General features: G+C 53.0%; 7 protein-coding genes across 7 annotated transcripts; 2 read left to right on the top strand and 5 right to left on the bottom strand.

Moving 5' to 3' along the window:
• Positions 1 to 270: 270 nt before the first annotated feature.
• On the bottom strand, positions 271 to 1,273 carry MFIFM68171_01693 (uncharacterized protein; the record flags this gene model as incomplete). The annotated part of the gene is made up of 5 exons (XM_071057115.1): positions 271 to 283; positions 380 to 518; positions 580 to 719; positions 811 to 967; positions 1,060 to 1,273. The coding sequence occupies 5 exons, from the start codon at positions 1,271 to 1,273 to the stop codon at positions 271 to 273; spliced, it is 663 nt and encodes a 220-aa protein (XP_070913216.1).
• A 2,689-nt stretch (positions 1,274 to 3,962) lies between these two features.
• Positions 3,963 to 6,244, top strand: MFIFM68171_01692 (uncharacterized protein; the record flags this gene model as incomplete). Its single annotated transcript, XM_071057114.1, has 2 exons — positions 3,963 to 4,095; positions 4,224 to 6,244. The coding sequence occupies 2 exons, from the start codon at positions 3,963 to 3,965 to the stop codon at positions 6,242 to 6,244; spliced, it is 2,154 nt and encodes a 717-aa protein (XP_070913215.1).
• A 416-nt stretch (positions 6,245 to 6,660) lies between these two features.
• MFIFM68171_01691 (uncharacterized protein) lies at positions 6,661 to 7,332 on the bottom strand (the record flags this gene model as incomplete). The annotated part of the gene is made up of 1 exon (XM_071057113.1): positions 6,661 to 7,332. One exon carries the CDS (start codon positions 7,330 to 7,332, stop codon positions 6,661 to 6,663), a length of 672 nt encoding a protein of 223 aa, XP_070913214.1.
• Positions 7,333 to 9,507: 2,175 nt separating this feature from the next.
• Positions 9,508 to 11,900, bottom strand: MFIFM68171_01690 (uncharacterized protein; the record flags this gene model as incomplete). Its single annotated transcript, XM_071057112.1, has 10 exons — positions 9,508 to 9,673; positions 9,944 to 10,226; positions 10,312 to 10,477; positions 10,553 to 10,669; positions 10,732 to 10,861; positions 10,918 to 11,014; positions 11,070 to 11,153; positions 11,218 to 11,404; positions 11,473 to 11,601; positions 11,673 to 11,900. The coding sequence occupies 10 exons, from the start codon at positions 11,898 to 11,900 to the stop codon at positions 9,508 to 9,510; spliced, it is 1,587 nt and encodes a 528-aa protein (XP_070913213.1).
• Positions 11,901 to 14,369: 2,469 nt separating this feature from the next.
• Positions 14,370 to 15,734, top strand: MFIFM68171_01689 (uncharacterized protein; the record flags this gene model as incomplete). The annotated part of the gene is made up of 6 exons (XM_071057111.1): positions 14,370 to 14,520; positions 14,615 to 14,680; positions 14,732 to 14,772; positions 14,833 to 15,212; positions 15,286 to 15,381; positions 15,443 to 15,734. 6 exons carry the CDS (start codon positions 14,370 to 14,372, stop codon positions 15,732 to 15,734), a joined length of 1,026 nt encoding a protein of 341 aa, XP_070913212.1.
• A 363-nt stretch (positions 15,735 to 16,097) lies between these two features.
• MFIFM68171_01688 (uncharacterized protein) lies at positions 16,098 to 16,931 on the bottom strand (the record flags this gene model as incomplete). The annotated part of the gene is made up of 1 exon (XM_071057110.1): positions 16,098 to 16,931. The coding sequence occupies one exon, from the start codon at positions 16,929 to 16,931 to the stop codon at positions 16,098 to 16,100; it is 834 nt and encodes a 277-aa protein (XP_070913211.1).
• A 996-nt stretch (positions 16,932 to 17,927) lies between these two features.
• On the bottom strand, positions 17,928 to 19,061 carry MFIFM68171_01687 (uncharacterized protein; the record flags this gene model as incomplete). Its single annotated transcript, XM_071057109.1, has 1 exon — positions 17,928 to 19,061. The coding sequence occupies one exon, from the start codon at positions 19,059 to 19,061 to the stop codon at positions 17,928 to 17,930; it is 1,134 nt and encodes a 377-aa protein (XP_070913210.1).
• Between the last annotated feature and the right edge of the window lie 547 nt (positions 19,062 to 19,608).

Genomic DNA, 19,608 nt, shown 5'->3' with positions numbered 1-19,608 from the left:
ACCTCGTCCCACGGGGATAGTTGTCTCTAACTCACTGTATAAAACAGTATTCTTTTTGTATTTAGCGGTAGAAGAACTAGCATACCCTTATAGGGTAAAGCGGTACAGAAAGAATAATATATTCTACAATAATAGATTATAAAGCGTAATGGAATTTATTCTTGAGGACGTTAAGATAGAGATTATAATAGTACCAAATCATTATCATTTGAGTCAAAGTTCTCATAATGAGCTAGGGAATACCGTTCTTAAGGATCTTGGGCCCTCAAGCTAGAGAGAGATACTTATAGGGTCAATACTATCTCGTTAATTTCCACTTTATACTAATAATTCCCTAGCACAAGCTATAATAAGTAGTATCAAGTAGCTCCATCCTAACCTCTGGCCTTGAGTGATCCCGAGATAACTAGACGCCGCGTTACTAGTAGATATGACAGTGACTCTCTGCGTTACAGTCTCGGTGGCCAAGATCGTAGTCCTTATCCTTATCGTCGTCGGTGTTGGAAGTGATGTCGTTACTGGAATATCTTCCATTAGTCTCTCCATCGCTCTGTATGGGAAAGGAAAACGAGTATTTACGAGCGAATGTATTCCGGTACCACGTTCTCGGCATATCGTAGAAATTCTCGCCGGTAAAACACCCTATCATACTGTGGATGCCCGTGGCGGCGACCCCGCGGGAGTTGAGCAGCGTGATGGTGTCGCAGTGGTCTGTGCCGCTGTTTCTTAAGATCAGTAGTCTGTCACTCTTGGGATTGGACCCCACGGATGGTCTACCCCACAGCAGGTAGTTGAGGAGGTGAAACTAACCAGTTCGCCGTGCCGCTGTTGTGGAGCACGTCGTTCCCGCGACATGCCGTCGGGAAGTTACACGTGGTGGCGCCGATGTCACAGCACGCGGCCCAGGGAGAACCGGGGTCCGAGTCGACGCCGAAGCGCTTCCCGGGCGGACAGGTTTGCGTGTACCCTGCGTGTGTGCTGTGAGTCATTTCATCGCCTCCACCGCAGTCGGGGTAACTGATACTACTAGTAGGTAGTCGCAGCCTCTGCCAAACTTACAGTATCCGGAATGTGGGAGATATCCTACAAAGTCGGGGCCGCGCTGCCTCCTTTCGAGTTGTGCGGTAACATGTACATCGCGAAGCTCGGGCGGGGGCGCCACCATCTCTAGAGACATGGCATCACGCCGGTCGGCGCCGGGTTTGGGTGGGGTATTGTCTGCCCACACGAGCGAAAAGACGCCCAGAAGGATTGGAACAAGGGCATGATGCATATCGGCACGGGTTTAGTGTTGAGGCGAGTCGAGCCGATCCAGAAGAACAACATGCGGTGAGATGAAAACAGGGTTAAGCGGTTGGTTTCGCACCTTTTCATTCCTTTGTCCCACGCAAGACCGTAATCCCACCAAGTTTTTGCGGCGTTTGCCCAACAGGCATTGCGGCTGAGGGTGCAATCTTAGCAGGGAAGTTGATATCCAATGGCCGAGTTTCCCCATGCAAATCGTGTTGCACAATCATGGTCAAAATTGCTCACCTTCCGTCATACTCGCCATCTTGGCGCTTTCCTGCATTGCAAAGCCCCCAATCTGGTCACCGACTTGGGAATTTCCATTTCTTCTTTCAAAACCGAGCAGTTGCTGCCTTAATCCGAGCCAGTCTCAGCCAATCTGATCCAGCCTAACGGGGGGAACGTGTTTTAGGCTACTGCAGCTGAAGCTACCATGACTTTACTCAAAGGATGCCTAAGGTACCTAGTTTTCGGGACACCGGTGAATCGCCGCCTAATCACTTATCTGCTCCAGCTATATATGCACCGGTAAAGTACATTCAAAACAAATACGTAATATAGGTACCTACTGATGCATTCTAAGCTGGAATACCATGTATTGCTATAGCCTTGCCTAATTAGTTTAGGAGGACCTTCGTCGGCTAGCCTAGTAGACCAGTCTCTAACCTGTTTTTTCCAATGTACCTTCTAAGCTTTACTAAGATATTAACTATAGAGATATTCAAGAAGTTTAGAGAATAGATCGAGTTAGTAAATTAGGGAAAACAGTCCCTAGAGGGCAGGGTTCCTCTGATCAGAAGGATGCAGTTACTAGGATAGTGCTCTAGGAGCTAGAACTTGCTGTAGGCCCATTTTTCTTTCGCACTATAAGTAGAGCCGTCCTAGCTATTGCTCCTTAGACAGAACAATCAATTTCAACACTCTCTTTACACTTGTTGCAGGCTTAATTGACAAGCTTTCTTTATGTGCAAAGTGGTCTCCCTCTGACTAGAGAGAGCTCTATCTGCACACATTGTTTTGACTTTGTTTAAGCTGCAGGGACCCAATTTGTGGTGGTGTCGCCTGGCCTATCTTGTCTATCTTGTCTGTCTGGCATTTGGCCGTCTTTGCCCTCCCCCTTGATTTTGGTGGGTATGTGGGTGTAGATGTGTGTTTCTACACCATTTCAATAGCCTTATATCTCTTAAACTGAATAGTCAACTGCTATAGCAGTTGCCTGAGGGGAAATGTCGGATATAAGGGTAGTTTAGAATAAAGTTGTATGGTATTAAGTCTTAGCTATGTAGATAAAACTATATCTATCTAGGGATATGAATTTTCAGTAGAATAAAGCCTATGCAGAATACAATGCAACCTACTCTTTTCTAGCTAAATATACGTTGTGTCTGATAAGTAGGCCTTGCATAGACGGCTGCTATATGCAAATCACAAAGCTATAGACTCTCTTTAAGGCACTAGAAATTGCGAGGGTAAACAGTAATTTAACCATTTAAATAAGCTTATAGGTCTCTGCTCCTACAAAGCCAGTTCAGTCTTGGCATTGTTTTTAACCCCGCTATTCACGTTCATTTCTCAGCTGCTGCCAAACCCAGAACAAACTCGGAAAAATGCTCAGCAAGAGATGAATATATTCTTCCAAGCTTCACCCAATGCCAGCGCTGGGAACGGTGAGTCAGCTAAACCGAAGCTACACAGAGATTGCTTCGAATACAGAGAGATGAGGAGGACCATTACTCACTACAATAGGCCACAGACGTCTACTTCTCGTCGTCAACCGATGTTCTCAGACTTGAACCGTTTGCATCTTGTTGTACACATTTCCTTTTGGGTGTCCAGGAGAATGCAAGACGCTCTGTGACCGTCGGTGGACTCTGAAGGTATCTGTCGAGCATCACACTGCTGGTTGTCTCCTTGTTGGCCCTTCACCAAACTGGGTCAGTCCCATAGTTTTTTTTTTTTTTTACCGTTCCCTTCTCCACTTACATTCTGCTGGCGCTGGTGTGGGATCCTGAGATATTCGCCTTGGTTGAGACGACTTCCTCCATCTTGGATTCGGCGAATAACTAAGTTTATTGTTGGCCGAGCCGTTGTTCTGCAACTACGCATATGAAATCAGCGGAACAACACAACCGGTTCGAAGGCTTGCCTTTTTCTCCAGCTTTGGTGAGAGAGTTAGTTCACCATTTATGTTCCAGTGCCACTTCCCAGCCCGGAAACGCTTCAACGCTCTCACTCTACCCGACTATCCATGCGCGATAGACGCGTTGAACACATTGCGAGATCCCTCTGGGAAGAGGTTGAGCACATCTGCGTTCTCACCTTCAGTGCTATCGGTTCTGAGTGTGATTGGTCAGGAGTTTGGCTTCTGCCACGGAGATGCATCGGGTGGATCCGCACCAACGAAATCAATCAGCACAGTTGTGCTGTGGGGAGCGCGTGCCTAAATTGGTCGGACGCTGATAGTGCGCCCGCAACGAGAGTTACCCGAAAACTTCTCTTTGCCTTCATTGAAGGAGCTGGCCCTAACCCCAAAATACGCAGAGCGACCGGAAAAATGGCAATCTTCTCGCACACGTCGGGGAACGACTCCATAAGGTAGATTGGGCCCTGGTCGATAATGGCCCACCTGTGGCACCAGTACGCTCCTCAATTTTCTCGGGGGGCAGATTTCAGTAATGCCATCTTCGGCAACATCAATACCGGCCTCGCCGAAGGCCTCACTCGCCCCAAAGAGAGAGGTATACAAGTGCCAATTCTGCAACCGCACATTCAGCAGGAGCGAGCACAGGAGCAGGCATGAGCGGTCCCGTATGTGTTTACCATTGCCACCCTTACCTTCTCACCCCATCGCCCCTCCTCCCCCTCCTCCCCCTCCTCCCTCTCTCCCCCTCCTCCTCCCGTCGGGACCTCGTTTTCCTCCTAACCAGTGGATACAGACACAAAAGAGCGGCCCTTCAAGTGCCTGAAGTGTCGCAGCACCTTTGTGCGCCGCGATCTTCTTCTCCACCATGACCGCACCGTCCATGCGAAAGATGGGGGCGTTCCTCTCCACAGCGACGGCAAGCGCCGTGGCGGTCCCGAGACTGCTAGGCCTGTCAGCGGTCCCTCCAAGTCTGCAATCGCCATCGATACTTCCGCTCTTGAGCAAATCGAAGCCAATAGCGTCGGTATCTTTGACGTGGAAACCGCTGCAATGCTTGTCGCTGACTTTCATCAAAAAGCTACCGCAGCGGCTCAGGCCAATGACAGCCACTACGACAGCAGCTCGGGCATGGCCTTCTCGCAGAACGAGTCCTCAGTGATGGAGCCTTCAGTGAGGTACTCCATCAGCGACCTCCGCCCGCCGCAGTGGGACCTAGTTCGCGGAGCGCCGTCACGCTCTACAGTGCCCAAGGATAGCGATAAGGTACCGAGTGAATTCGTCCAGAAAACAAGCCTTGGGGACCACAATTCAGACGGCGGAGCAGAAATCAATGCTTCTGTCGAAAGGAGCGAGCAGGACCCCGTGGGTGGATCGGGCCCGGATGACTTACGACAGTACGACAGCGACGCAGCGGGGCCACTCTCGCCCACGGCTTTAAGCGATGAAAAGTCAGACTGTGCGCCGATTACTTCTGAACCGGCATACTCTCGGGAGTTGTCGGTGGAGACCGGGGTTCTCTCAATGTCTGATGATTCGGAGGATGCCGCTCTACAGTCTCCTCCGGGCCTGGGGAATGAGCTATCCAGGGTCACCGATGTAGTGGCCTATCAAATAGTCCAAGAGTTCTGGAAGATAGGTTCTTCGCGGCGGACGAGCAATTCCACTACTCGCACCAGGACCCCTAGGATAGATGAAGGGCCACCACAATCCATTGATGGCACTTTCGTTTGTCCTCCAAACCCTACCGAGCAGGCACGCAGAACATCCCAAAAGAGAACCTACGCCGAAAAGGAAGATGACGGGTCTGACGGCGAGGGATCGCGAAGGCGGCGATCAAAACGGCCAACACCACGTGCCCCCGATGATAGAAGAACAACCAAATGGCTCGCGTGCCCTTTCTGGAAACTCGACCCGAGCGAGCACCGGGCGTGCTTCAGGCTCACCCTCGACGGCATCGCCCGTGTAAAGCAGCATCTCAGTAGAAGGCATACCCCCGATTTTTATTGCGAGTTCTGCATGGCAGTATTCTCAGACCAGGAAGACCACCAAAGGCACGTACAATCCAGATCCTGCTCGTATCGGTCTTGCAAGTTCACCGGCATAACACACCAGCAACACCGCCAGCTGTCAAGACGGTCGAAGCCCAATCTGTCGGAACAAGAGCGATGGTTTGCCATATGGGATATCGTCTTCCCCAGTCATCCACGCCCCGCTTCGGCTTATATGGATTCCGACCTGTCCGAGGACCTGTGCCAGTTCAGGGAGTTTGCGCAGCTCCGTGGTCCGGCCATGATCCTAGCGGAGATACAGGCAAACCACCGTGCCTCAATGTCGGAACTTACAGAGGCACAAGCCTCCTCAGCTCTAGAGCTGACCATCTCTCGAGGCGTCTTCACCTTGTTCGAGGCATGGTTGGCCGAACATAACAATGCCTCGCCCACACAACCGATAGCGGCATCGACCAGACAGGAATCGTTAAACGAACACCGGGACCCGCAAGGTCAAGGTAATTCGGATTCTCTGCACTCCATACAGCTGGGCATCCCGAAAATCCCGACATCATTTCTCGAAAAAAATGCAATCCTGCACAACACTCAGGAGGCGTCGCGTCCCCCTGGGTCCCACGAAGAAGACGAGACCGGGCCGGCAGCGCCGTCGATCTATGATGAGCAAAACTGGGAAGGGTCGGATGAGCAAAGCTGGGATATGCCCCTCTTTACTGACAACGACTTGTTGGAGGTGGACTGGGCAATGATGGGAGGCACACACCAAGATATGTCAAGTCCTGGGGAAGGATCAAGCGCAAGGTTATAGCCCCGTATATCATGATCGTAGTGGTGTGGAACCCAAGAGGTCAGGTACGGGATATTGAATCTCTTCTGAATGTAAGGCAATGTTGATGCTGTCGGTTGGCTTGAGAGGCTCGAGGAGGAGCCTAAGCTACCCCGCAACCGGGAATCTAGCTTATTTCTGAACCCCTGGAAGCCTGATTCAACAGGGATTTGCCAACGGAAATGCCTTCATTAGAAGTTAAGTCTTCAAGCTAAGTATTGCAGTAGTGCTGAATGGCAGATCAGGACTCCAACAGCTGATACTGTTTAGACTATAAATAATGTGGGGTTGCCCTTCGAATTCTCTCGCATATCGCCCATCACTGTAGGGATCATGTCTTCGCCGCACTCGAGATACATGTCGTCCGACGGGAAAATTACCATCCAGCAGCCCAGCCGTTAGTACAGCGAGGTAGCAGCTAGGCGAACGTACCAGTTCCCGTGCTCCCGGATGATGCCAGTCTCACTGGTCAGGAGGTATTCCTTGCAGACTAGAAGCTCCTCCCACACTTTCACCGACTTGAAGTAGCCGCCCATTTCCCCCGCGAGGACTCGGCCTAGCTTCCCCGCGTCTTTGTCAACTTCATGCCCACATCTGCGACCGATTTTGAACCGCCGGATTCCGTTATGCGAGAGCGGCGTCAGTAGGTCGAGATCGGCAACCCACTTTGCTCCGTCAAAGATGGAGATGAGGGCCTCCCGCAGAGTTATGTGGGAATTGATAGCGCCCGGCGTAGTGACCGGTGGTAATATGTATGGAGTGAATTTAAGATGTAGGGAAGTCTGTTCGAAACGGTCTCGCGGCTCGCCGTCGAATGTTTCGGCCTGCGAGAAACTGGAGTTGACCTGCATAAGGAGTGGATCCGCAGGTGGGATGAGCAAGACGGTTCCAGGGCATCTTAGGCTTCTGAAGATGCGTCCGATGCCTAGGAAGCGACGCGAGCCAGATCTGTCTTCTATGGAAGGGCCATGGATGAGGTACTCGGCAGTATATATCGAATTGTCAGCCGCTAGTGCCGTGACCAGTTCCAATTGGTCGGGGTGGAGGCCGTGCCCACCTGATTCAAGCATTGCGAAACAGGAGAACTTGGTCGAGCGATAGAACAGCGAGCTGTCAAGACCAGGTGAGGGGTTCGTTAGGTTGTCAACCCAATGTTGCTTACTGTGCAGTACGTTACACCTATGCAGCGAGTCGCGCGGTTGTTGGCCACTAAGTCGGCAACCACTCAACCATTGGTGCTACGATACCTCAGTAGGCTCCTCATCAACAAAGTAGTCTAGGGAAGAACTGGACTATCCGCTACAAACCCTCCGGCCCGCGCGCTCGAAACAACGCCCAGCAGGCTCCCGGTGGAGCCTAGGGAGCCCGCTAGTCACACTGGCAATCGTCAACCAACTACTACCAGCAACGGAGGTGTATCCCCTCCTCGACCGTTGTCAACCGACCGAACCTAAGAACGCTCCAAAGCGTTACGATGTGGGAAACCGAAGGCAATGGAGGCAGGAATCTGGGAGGGTTTTGAAGGATATACTGAGGTCATACCTGATTGCCACCAGCTGTAGGCTGTAACCTGGAGGTTCTATTCCCTTCTCGTACTCATCGTCATAGCATCATCGCGGGAACTCAAGGAACCATATAGCATGTTCAATTGTATAATGTCGCGGGGGTTACAGGGATAAAGGTTGTTGAAGGGTCTGTCATGTTTTTAAAATTAGCAGCACTATATAGACCACCGGATCTAAGTTATCTGGTTCTAACATTAGACGAGTCTTACTACTCGACGTCGTAGGGTGCTGCCACACGGCGATTGAGCAGGTCCGAGACAAGTGACCACGCGCTGATTACGTAGGTCTTCAGCATAGCGAGAACACGCCCAAGAAGGCGTTCAGTAATTGTAAACATATAAAGAAAGGTCGCCCCGACATTTGCGATCGGTTGTTGCGAGGTGTTTTCGGAAGCGTTGAGAGGATGGAGAACAATGCCAGAGCTTGGGCGAAGGAGAGGGGCTATACAGGTCGGACGGGAGGTGAAGGAGCTTCGAGGCAGGTCGTTGATTACGGACGGATGCGATTAATAGACAGGCTGGTCTTGATGCGCCTCAAGGCAGCTGGCTCGCACGTTTTGCTTTCGCCTGACGTGGCGTGCCCGACGCGACATGGTCTTCTCGCTCGGTGTCTTGCTTTGTTCCTTGCCGGTTATCAGGTGGGTCTTTCACCACGGTGGGATTAACCCACTCAACAATCTCGCCCTATTTGGACGTAACCAACCTGTCATCAGTCTCGTAGTTCCAGCTTTCAAACGCAGTTGGCCCCATGTCTTTACCCGGCCCATTGTAGTGGATACAAATCCAGAACAGCACCTAGAAGAATGACTCGAGATCGTGCATGAAAGAATGTGGCTCGTCTGCAAGTGCGCCGATGGCTAAAAACGCCCTTGTACCGGTCTTCGCTCTCGCTCCTGAGGCGACTTCCCGTTCTATTCTGCTAGCAAGGCCAAGGTCAATTAAGAATGAAGGCCAAGAAGGATGCTTTTCGTCCTCGTTGATCATGAGATTGTTGAATGAGATATCGCGGTGGAGGAATCCGGCCTTGTATAGGGACTCGTGCCCTTCAACACAGCCCTCCAGTGCGCCAAGCAGAGCAGCCCGCGAGTTCGCCTCGTAGATAGGCTTGTCATAGTCGCGAAGAATAAGGCGCCGATGTATCTGATTTGGCAGTGCACTCCTATCGGCCTTGGTCGAGGACTCTGAGCAGGATCGTTTGCTAGGCGGCAGACGGGCGCCAGTCTGGCTGGATAACCGTTTCTGGCCAGTCTTACTGCTACCATGAGATTTCCGCGAAGTACTAGCACCTGTACTCGGCGTCGAGCGCTCCGGCCGGTAATTACTTGCCTGCGTAATATCCAATCCCTTCCGGACACTGTTCCGAATATCGTCATTGCCATGCACGGAAATAACAGAACACACATTTCTAGACTTCTCCTACACTAGTTGCGGGCTCAATTGAAGAGCTTTCTTGCGTGCAAAACGGTTGCGGCAATTGGTGCCGCTAAATAGAGCCTTTTGAGAGGAATCGATTGGTGTAAGTTGCGGCTGTTTTGCCAGCCTTGCGGGCAAACAGCCCGGGCGACGCGGAAAGAAGGAAGTTTTTGTTCTTCCCTATGCGACATTACGCCTGATCTAGCACATACAAAAGAGGAGGAAATGAAGTGAAGGGAGATAAAAATACAGGTAACTCTCAAGAAGCTCAAGATCGCGGAGTGAAAACCACCATTGTCTTGCTCTTGGGCATCATTGCAGCCCGCCATGTCATCCACCGCGGCGCATCCGGCTCGACTAGCTTCAGGTCATACTTCATAAGGATCTGTCCCACGACAACCTTCATGAAAGCCGAGGCGTAGTATCTCCCTGGGCTGAAAAGGCAGCAGTGTTAGCCATTTGGAGAACCTGAAGGCAAGGGTGAATTTGGGGGGGGGGGGGGGGGGACAAAAAGGAAACGGACGAAAGGAAGAAAGAGAGAAAGAGAGAAAGAGAGAAAGAGAGAAAGAGAGAAAGAGAGAAAGAGAGAAAGAGAGAAAGAGAGAAAGAGAGAAAGAGAGAAAGAGAGAAAGAGAGAAAGAGAGAAAGAGAGAAAGAGAGAAAGAGAGAAAGAGAGAAAGAGAGAGAGAGAGAGAAAAACATACCATGCCATCCTCCCATACCCCCACATGAGAAATGAGCTGTCGATGTCGGTGAACTGAGCTGGTTTCTGCTCGGTTTTGGGCTGTGCTTGCGGTTCAAGCGGGTGATCCAGGTTCCTCAGGACGGCCGGGTCAACGAACCGGAACCCGTCAAACTTGTTGGGAGACGGGAACTGTGAAGAGTCGCGCATCATCGCGCCCGACGGACTGCAGGCCCAGTCGCCCACGTTGAGCGTGGTGCCGTCGCTGAAGGCGAATGGTTGCAGCGCACGCCGGCGGGTGCTCACTTTTCCCCTGATGGTTAGTGCCCGTATTTACGCTTGATTACCCCCTCCGTAGAGAGGTGGCAGAGCCTCAGCGGACCGACGTACTTGACTCGACTGGTGTGAGACGGGCAGATTCTCGAAGGAAGCTGTCGAGCAGCGGGAGGCCTTTGGCTGTGCGCTCAAACTCGGCGTATTCTGATTCGAGTTCTCTGCGGATCGGGTCGATGTACTCTGGGTGAAGGCACAGATCATGGATGGCGTAGACGATAGTCTGCAGGGACCGACTATGCGATTAGCGGCGGCGGTCTTCAACCTTCGGCAGGTGTAATGAAAGGGGCTGGCACACCGTTGTCAGGATATGTACTGAGCCAAACCAGATTGCCATCAGCTCGTTGATTACCCGCTCTGCTGACCATGGATTTTGTTTTGGTGCCGTATCGATAATCCACTGGATGCAGTCGGCCTGGATGCCAAAAGTCAATACCCAGGTCCAGGTGCCAGAAACTTTATCGCGAAGCATCATACGCGTTTGGGGACATCGTGTCCTAAGTTCTTCAGGTCTCTTTCCTGAACGCGCAGCTCAGTAGCAGGGACCAAGCAACCGAAGAACGTCTTTTGCGCGTCGAGTCGGCGGCTGAGGATCGTTCCTACTACCCTGAAGATGGCTGTTACCTATCAGGTCCTCAAAACTCAACAGGTCAAGTCACCTACGGTTTCAGTAAACCCGGCAGAAGTTTTACAACCTCCGATATAAGAAGCGTCTGCTCGACGTATGGCAGGGCGGAGGACATGAACTCGGTGTTGTTCACTAGCAAATGATAAGTATGTTGTTCCCAAAGCGTGGCTCAGGGATGGTTCCCTACCTAACTCTTGGCCGAACAAGGCGAGCGCGTTTAGTTGGACGACCAGTCTCATTAACATTGGATAGACGGGGGAATGCCGGGTGTCTGACATGATACGATGTAGTTTAGCAAAAAGCGTGAACCCGGTATGACCGTGAGGCCTTCGTACCATTGACAATAGGATGGGTCTCAAGTAACTCGTCAAAAACTGTCCTGCTCTTGATGCTCAGATCGGGGAGGATCTGGGGAAGGTTGTTGGTCAGGAGCGTCCTGAGTGTCCGCACGAAGCCGATGCCTTCCACCCCGCGGCGCTCGAACCAGTTAAACCCATTCATCGTAAACTTGGGCTGAAGCATCTGTTAAGATCATGCTGTTAGCTTATCAAGGCGCCCAGAAGCCAACATGATGAGAAGGTCATCCTTACGTGCTTGGCAGCCCCGAGAAGGGAGAGCGCGGCATCCGGAGCATGGTCAAGTTCTTTGATGTGCTTTGGTGACGACACAAATACATAACGGCAATCGGGTGCCGGAACTTCGTAGGGCTCGCCGTGAGACTGTGCAATATTGTGTTAATGCGCATTCAGAATCCGGGCGGAATTCTTTTGGGTCGGTCTACACAACATGCCTTGCGATAGCCCTCCTGAATAAGCCGAGGCCCATTCAACAGATACCTCCATGCCGTTATGCGATTTTGTATGTATTGAGCGACTGGGTTCCAAGACGGAGTTGTTGGCCCTATCAAAGTCGAGAAGAACAGAGAGAGCGAGATGATGCTGAGGATGATACTGATAGTAGCAATTGAGGCATCTCGTGTCAGAGACGCCTGCAACTGTGGAAATTCAAACTTATCCATGGTGATGAAGAGTAGTCTAATCTTGAAAGAAATTCTCGACTACCAGGTCGTACTCTATCAAGGGTTATGACGGGTTACTCAGGGATAAGGGGAATGATGCCATGTTAAGGTACACACAGCACAGGCAGAGTGTGTGTTTGGCCGAGAAAGCACGGAGCTAGCAGGACTTCTGACTCATGGGGCCCAGGTTAACCATACAATGGCCGATGGGATGCACACTTCGGATGGTCAAATTTCTTGGTAGCCTTCGGCACGGGGGAGGACAGGGTGTAACCAGTATCGCAGTCAACCTGAAGGCTGTGTTCCAGGCCTACAAGGGGTGGAGAGTGTCAACTAGATGAAACACACCTTAGCGTGTCCAAGACGACGGATTTCAGGGTTACTACGGCCATACTAATCATTACGATTGGGGGCTATCCGTTGCCGCTTGGCGTTTTCATCACGCAGCAAGCCATGTGAACCAGCCAATAACCCGGCCAGACATCACGTCAATTGCAACCGACGCAGCTGGGACAGCGGTTTTCTCAACAGCTTGGTTACAACGGTGCGAAGCGCCGCATCCTTTTCGAGCACTCCAGTCCCACGCGGCGGGCTGTGCCACATGGCACTGCCGGTGTGGGAACGATGAGGTAACACCACCAGGCGGCTAAACGGTCTGCTCAGGCACCCAAGCCATGGAACCGGGCCCGAGAGAATGCGGGCAAAAAGAAAAATCGAGGGAAAAGAAGGGAAAATAAAGAAAAAAGAGAATAAGAAAAGAAAAAGAACAAGGAAAAAAAGGGGGAAAAAGCCGCTATCGGAGCTGAAAATACTTAACAGCATGAGTAACAGTCATCTGCAGTTTCCAGACTGATACGACTGGTCAAGGAGAATTCGCAAGAGGATTCGAGGCATTGCAAGCTTGGCTGGCAGTACTACCGCTCGTCTTCTAATTACGGCTCAGCTGAATTCACTTGTTGCCGAGACGGTGGTTTTGTGGGGTTCAGGGCGAGAGGCCCCCTGCCGAGTTCCGATTTGCTTACTACCGTAGCCTGCGCCTCAGCGAGGTTGACTCCAGCGACTGACTCGTCGGATTTTTAAAAGAGTTCGTGGCCTCGAAATCGGGATTGTACGGAGCAATTAGAGTCCGCTTTGTTTCAGCCGTTGTCTTATTGTTACGCATCTGCGCATCTCTTTGGCCAGTCAATGTTCAATTTGGGTGCCTGTTGCCCAGAAACCCGATCTAGAACTCCCTTAATAAGACCAAGTCGTGAAGGGCCCGTGGGGACAGAATGTGCTTGCAGTCTCTTATTGGGGTTTAACTACGAAGTAGTCATTCCTTGCTAATTATCCATCACACCACCTAGGTAAGCACGCGAATACATCCGGAGTAATGGTCCCGATGATCCGACTTCGGTACCGTTTTTGCCAAAGGTGGTCCGCTGGGGAACGGCGAGTGCATGTTGAGCGCTGTTGATAACCTGAGATGCCTGGCCAAGCGCCCATGCGCATCTTTTACCTGTTCTTGCAGACGCCGTCACTGACTTTTGCGGAATGCCATTGGTTGCAGGTGTCTTCAAGTGTCAGCTACGCCCCCGTCTCGCGCCCAGTCGTTGCCTACTGCTACCTTTGCCCACCTTGATCAGTAAGCAGGCCATCATATCTGTGTAACATTTGCCAGGTTGTACTGTACATTGCTGTATAACCCCACGGCGATAAGTGTGCCCCGTTCTGACCAGCCCGCCATGTATGTAAGGTAGGTATGTAGTAAGCCCTCAGTACTTCATTCAGGTGGTAAGCAAGCAATTTGCGGATGCCTCGCAACCTTCTCCTCCCCCGCACCTTTTCCCCTTTTTCTTTTATTTTTTTTTTAAAAAAAAAGAAAGAAGAAAATGAATTTTCTTTCTTGCATGATTGAGGAACTGTCGCTCTAGGAATACCAGAGCTGCCCCAAACTTCAAAACGCTTCATCTGAATGAGGCACGAGTTCCCGTGCGGCAGCCCGCAGGCCCCGCGCCGTAGGGCTGCATACCTCCGAGTCCATCCAGCCGAACCCAAGACACGTTTGCCGCTGATAGCACTGCGCCACGCGGCAATATTGCTGTCGGGGGCTTGTCACCCGCTTCCCCAACACCCATTTTGCGCTGCAGCAGTGCAATGCGTGTGCGGTTTACGCTGAATGATGGATTGTATTGGCTGCTTTCACCACCGTGGTAACGTGCTTGTTAAATGCTGGCGAGAATATAAGGCAAACCCCCTTTGACAAATCGAAACCGAGTCGCCGAAGCCTGAGGCAACACTTCTTATTTTCTTGTACAACCGCGACGGATCCGACTTTAGTACCTTACCCAGTCATTATTTCACAGGCGTTCTCCCATCTAGAAGGGGTTTGCGGGGGCTGTCCCTGTGCCTCTTAATCCAAGCGTCCACCGACCTCAACTCGGGTCAGCTGCTTGCTTGTACTGCCCCCCTCGTGGACGCGTCCCGATCATGTCAGAGTCAGAGCAAATCCTGACGACGGCGGTGTCCGCCCAGGACTTTCTCGCCGCAGTCATCGTGTTGGTCGTTGTGCCCGGTTTATTCGTCATTGTACGCGTCGCGACCAATTCTCGCCATGCAAAGGGCCTTTTCCTCGATGACTGTGCGTCTCTGCCACCACTCGCTTACCCGGGCCAGCTTTCTAGCCACTTGACGGGGTGAAGGCATCAGGCATACCCGCTGACACACCCCGGCAGACTTTTCTGTGGTTGCTATAGCTTTCCTGGCTGTCATCTGCGCACTGTACTACAAGATGAGGACGGGTAGGTGACAATGTGAAGCCTCGGAGACAGCAGAGCTGATCGGGACCGCAGTGCTCACGGATCCTACCGCTACGCTTACGTACATCGGAAGGGTATGTGCTCTATAGAGCGCTGGTCATCGACTAGTCTGAGACTGATATCAAAACACACAGCTGACCACTGCGGTTGGTTTTATGGCCATCTTCGCCGTCTACTTCGCCAAAGTCCCCATTTTAATTCTCTATATCCGGATCTTTGGCCTTCACAGCGCGGTGCGCATCACGTCATGGATTCTGCTCACAGTTCCTCTGGTGATGCTGGTGGGCGGCGCCATCTACGGAGCTACCGCGTGTAGCCCGGAGAACCGGGTTGTGGACATGGTGTACCTCCAGGGCTGCATCCAGCCATCTCTGCGCATCGGCGTGTGGAACGGCGCCGTCTCGGCCGCTGTCGACATCATCCTGTTTATCCTTCCACTGCCGATCATCTCCAGGCTGCGCTTGCCTCCACATAAGAGGTTTGGGTTGATGATGGTTTTTCTTGCAGCGTTCTTGTACGTCTGACGACCTCTTGTCCCCACCCTACTATCTCGTTGACCAAACCGGGCTAACTGTTTGCCCATCCAGTGGTATTGCTGCTAGTTGCATCACATTGTACTTCAGAGGCATTTCTCTCGCCGGGCGTGGCTCATCGGGAGCCGAAGTCGGCCAGATGCTGGGCCAGTAAGTGTTTGAGGTACAGTACAATCCTGCGAACAGGCATGCGCTGACAAGCGTTATCCAGGATCGTTGAGTGCTCGATCGCTATCATGGTCGGATGCGTTCCTGCGCTGCGCTCCTTCTGGACACACCACATCATCAACCTGTCGATCTACTCAAGGATTCAGTCAGCGTTCTCTGCTACGAGATCTAAGAGGACGCAGGCATCGGTGGGATCTAAGGCGCGCTCTGGTGCTAGTTCAGAGCACATCAACAGCCCACCCTTCGATGTCGAGCTAAACGAGGTGAAAATTACCCAGACCACACAGGTAGTTAGCACGATGACGACCACGGAGGCTTATAACCGGGGCTGGTAATTCACTCTAATTAGTTTCGCACCGGGAAATGCGCAAATAATAAATTCAATCGATCAAGACTTGTTGTGCTGGTGCTGGGTCGTCTCAATGAGTCTGACATACAAGCCTTTGGCACATAACTCAGGTACCTTGGGTAGGTAATTATCGGGATCGCAGCCATCCCCCCTTTCGTGCAATATAATATACCTTACTCATGGCTCTGCAAACTACGCGCTTGTAATACAATGGTTGACTTGGGACACCGTCTGTAAAACAATGAACCCGTACCATACTAAGTACCTGTCCGGGATACATGTCAGAGAACTCTGTCCCCAGGAGCACCCGACCATGTACCTCCTTGCATGACGCTCCATCTTTTATTCTTCATGCTCGCCGGTACCAAAGCCAACCCGCCGCGACAGCCGCAGCTCCGACAACCAAAGGCGCAAACGTCCTGAAGACACTCCCGTAAAACTTGCCCAACCTCTTTTTCACTTCCTGCTGATGCGCCTCTTGCTCGTTTGACCGTGGGAACGGAACATTGGGCACGGGCACACCCAGAAACTCGCACAGCGGCTCCCACCCGTCCCCCATCTTGTACTCGAGCCGCCTCTCCTCGGGCACGATCCTCCGAATCTCGGCGAAGTACTCATCATACGCCCTGCGGGCGTTCCGATGGGCCTCCTCCTTGCTCCGCGCGTGGAAGAAGCCAAAATGCAGCTTCCTCATGGCCTGGACGGCGCGGATGCCCATAATCTTCCACCCGATCCACCCGTGGATGGCTGCCAGGGGCTGGGTCAAGACGCGGTCGAGCACCTCCTCGCGGAACGAGGGCCACCACTTGTCGAAGTCGCGCTGCACGACGACCACCTTGGCGTCCGGGTACGCCTTGATCAGCTCGACGGCGAAGGGCGACGCCAGGTCCGTCACGGCGTCGTACTTGTCGCCCCACAGCGCGTCCCAGTCCGCCCGCTGGAACGGCGGCCGCGGCCGCGCCTCGGGCACCGACGGCCACGTGGCCTCGGCTGCCTCCTCCAGCTGCGCCCACGGCGACTGCGTCACGTCCTCCAGCAGGCCGTGGTGGGTTTTGAAGCCCAGGATCTGGTACGCGTGCGCCATCGACTTGGTGCCCATCCTGAACAGTGCGGCGTTGATGATCTTCAGCCCTGGTTTGTCATTCCCGCCGGAGCGGGGCGGTGGTGCAGGTTTGGATTCCATCTTGTCGTACTAGTTGTGTTGTGGTTGCGATAGGGTCTGCGGTCAATAAGGTACCGTAATTAAGGTATGGTTGTAGTTGTAGATGGAGACCGATCGCTGACAAGATAGTTTACCAGGAGCAAGTTTTTACAGCTCATGCTCTGGTCAGCCTCTGGTAGTCGAAGAGGCGACCAGGGTGCTGCTCACTGCTGTGGCACAGCCTGGGAGGGGAACAGGAGGCGCATGGCACAGTGTGCAGACACCGCCAGCTCGGCAAAGCGCTTAATTAATCAGCCAATGCCCTCTGGCGGCAAGGCCGGCAAAACTGAGCTGGAGCCGAACCCTTGGGGGGACAGCCGCCTGAAACGCGTCACATTCCAGGAATCCTCCGGCGGGAACAACTGCAACCAGGCGGTTAGGGAACCTTAGGAGTTCTCGTTGATAGAGCCACGTGTGTAGTGCTGATCTTTTGCTGTTGGCTGCGGGCTCAGAGGGAGGCGGCCGGTACAGTACTGTACAATTGGGTGCAGTTACTAAGGTGCTGTCGTAAGAGCCTTGGAAGCTCCAATTGCACTGCAGTTGCCTTTCGACGAATCACGAACCACCTAATGGGTGATCCGCAAGTGCTAATAGACCTGCTAAGAGAGAAGCTGACTACCTACCTTACGTAGCCTGCAACCCAAAATGTACCTTACCTATGTACTGTATTGTACAACCCATGACTGCCTCGACATGCAGTGGCGTTGCCCGCAAACTACCTTACCTAAGGTATGGAGGGACAAGCCTACTTATCTACGGCCGTGACGAATATCTCTCCTCTCTAAGTGGCATAGCGATGATGGGATAACTTCTTGAGCGTAACTCAGAGACATGCCTTATAAGAGCGACTAGAAATGGATCTATATGGATTTATATGGACCGAGACGCTGGCTGGTGAACCATGTCCGCTTTCATGCCGTGGCCTGGGAACTACCTTACTTTTGGTAATTATATAAGAACCCGCCAGCCTTCACTTCTTCACTTCTTCAACAACTTCTCAATATCCTCCGTAATATCTGGAAACGGAAAATGCGTCCTATTCCCCGCCACCATCCCCGGCACCCACGGATCAAAGATAAACCCAATCACCATAAACACCGACGTCCCCATCTGCACCGTCGCCACCGTATTACCACCCTCATATAACTCCCCCTGCGGGATCGGAATTGTCCCCAAATACTCGGCCGTCCTCCACCTCCGGTCCCGACTCCTAAGCACCTGAATCCCCGAATACAGACTCGCCGCCAGCAACACCCGCCCCTCATACATAGGCGGGAGATAAATTGCATCCGTATCATTGTACAGCACCTCCGGGCGAATCGGCACATCCACCGCTCGGCCCCTCCCCCTCGCGAGATCAAACCTCTTCAGCCTCCCATCCCCATCCACCGCCAACATCTCCCTGCTCCCCGTCTCCCTGACCACCGCAATCCCGCTGTACCCCTTGACGGTCGTAGGCGGCAACGGCTCGGGCACAACCCACTCGGCGACCTCGGTCCCGCGCTCGTCCACCCGGAGGATGGTGCCGGGCCAGGTGCCGACCACGTAGGTCCTGCCCCACGCGTCGTGGTCGACGTCCTGGAACCCGCCGTAGCGGCCGCGGCTGGTGCGCGTCAGGTCGACCCGCCACACCACGCGTCCGGGCCCGTCCGCGCCGCTGCCCGCGCCGCCGCGCGGGTCCCACCTGATCAGCTCCCTCTTGCCGCTGACGTCGGCGCCGCCCGTCTCCCACGGCCGCGCCGAGTTGGCCAGGATCGTCACCTGCCCCGTGCGCCCGTCCCACGCCACCCCGCCGATGTGCGCGCTGCCCGTGTGCGAGATGCCCGGGAAGACCAGCACCGACGTCACCCGCCCGCTGTACGGGTCGTATACGGCCGCCGTCGCGTTGAAGACGGAGCCGATCCACAGCCGGCACGCCGAGGCGTCCCAGTCGGCGTTTTCCGGGTACAGTTGGTAGAAGGTCACCACGTGGTCGCCGCGCGGGTCCAGAGGCGGGCAGCCGGGAGGGGGTGGTTTGTGTCTGGGGAGGGGAGCGGGGTGGGAGGGTGGGGAGGCGTGGGTGGTGGGAAATGTAGCGAGGAACCAGGGGAGGAGGGGGAGGAGGGTCTTCATGGTGGTCGATTTGACAGTGTCAGGAAATTTGATGGGAGGAGGCGGCCTAGCGTAGTGTTGATGGTTCAGAGCGAGTTTCCCGAATACTTATACTAGTTAATTACCTACATATGAGCTGCCCGATCCATGCACACCCGTGCTGCCGTGTTGCGCTGTTGGTTGCAACGTGCTGTGAACCAACCGCATATCTCTTGCGATAACGCAAGGTTCGCTAGCGCTCTGCTTTACCGGCAGCCAAGGCTTACATGCCGTTTATTGAGATCCTCACAGCAAGATTTGGCTAAGTGTCATCGGTTAACAAAGATTCAAGCATGCCGCGATATAACCCGGAACGCGGGATGTGCTTGGGTCGGGGAATTGCCAGTCAGCAGTTAACCAATAACACCATTGTCAATATCTAGAGGAAGAGAGAAGAGCAAAGTGAGACTGATCGGTACCAAGCATCCAAGCTCTAGCAGATTTACGATACGAAACATCCCAGTTCCTAGTTTCAGAGAAGCCTCACATCCCAGTACGTAGGATAAGATTAAATTTGAATATACCATAA

This window comes from Madurella fahalii, assembly GCF_045866475.1.
Source record: "Madurella fahalii IFM 68171 DNA, scaffold_1, whole genome shotgun sequence".
In the NCBI taxonomy this organism is placed as follows: Eukaryota; Fungi; Ascomycota; class Sordariomycetes; order Sordariales; genus Madurella; species Madurella fahalii.
Note: the sequence above shows the minus strand (reverse complement) of the source record. Positions and strands in the feature narration are given on the sequence as shown.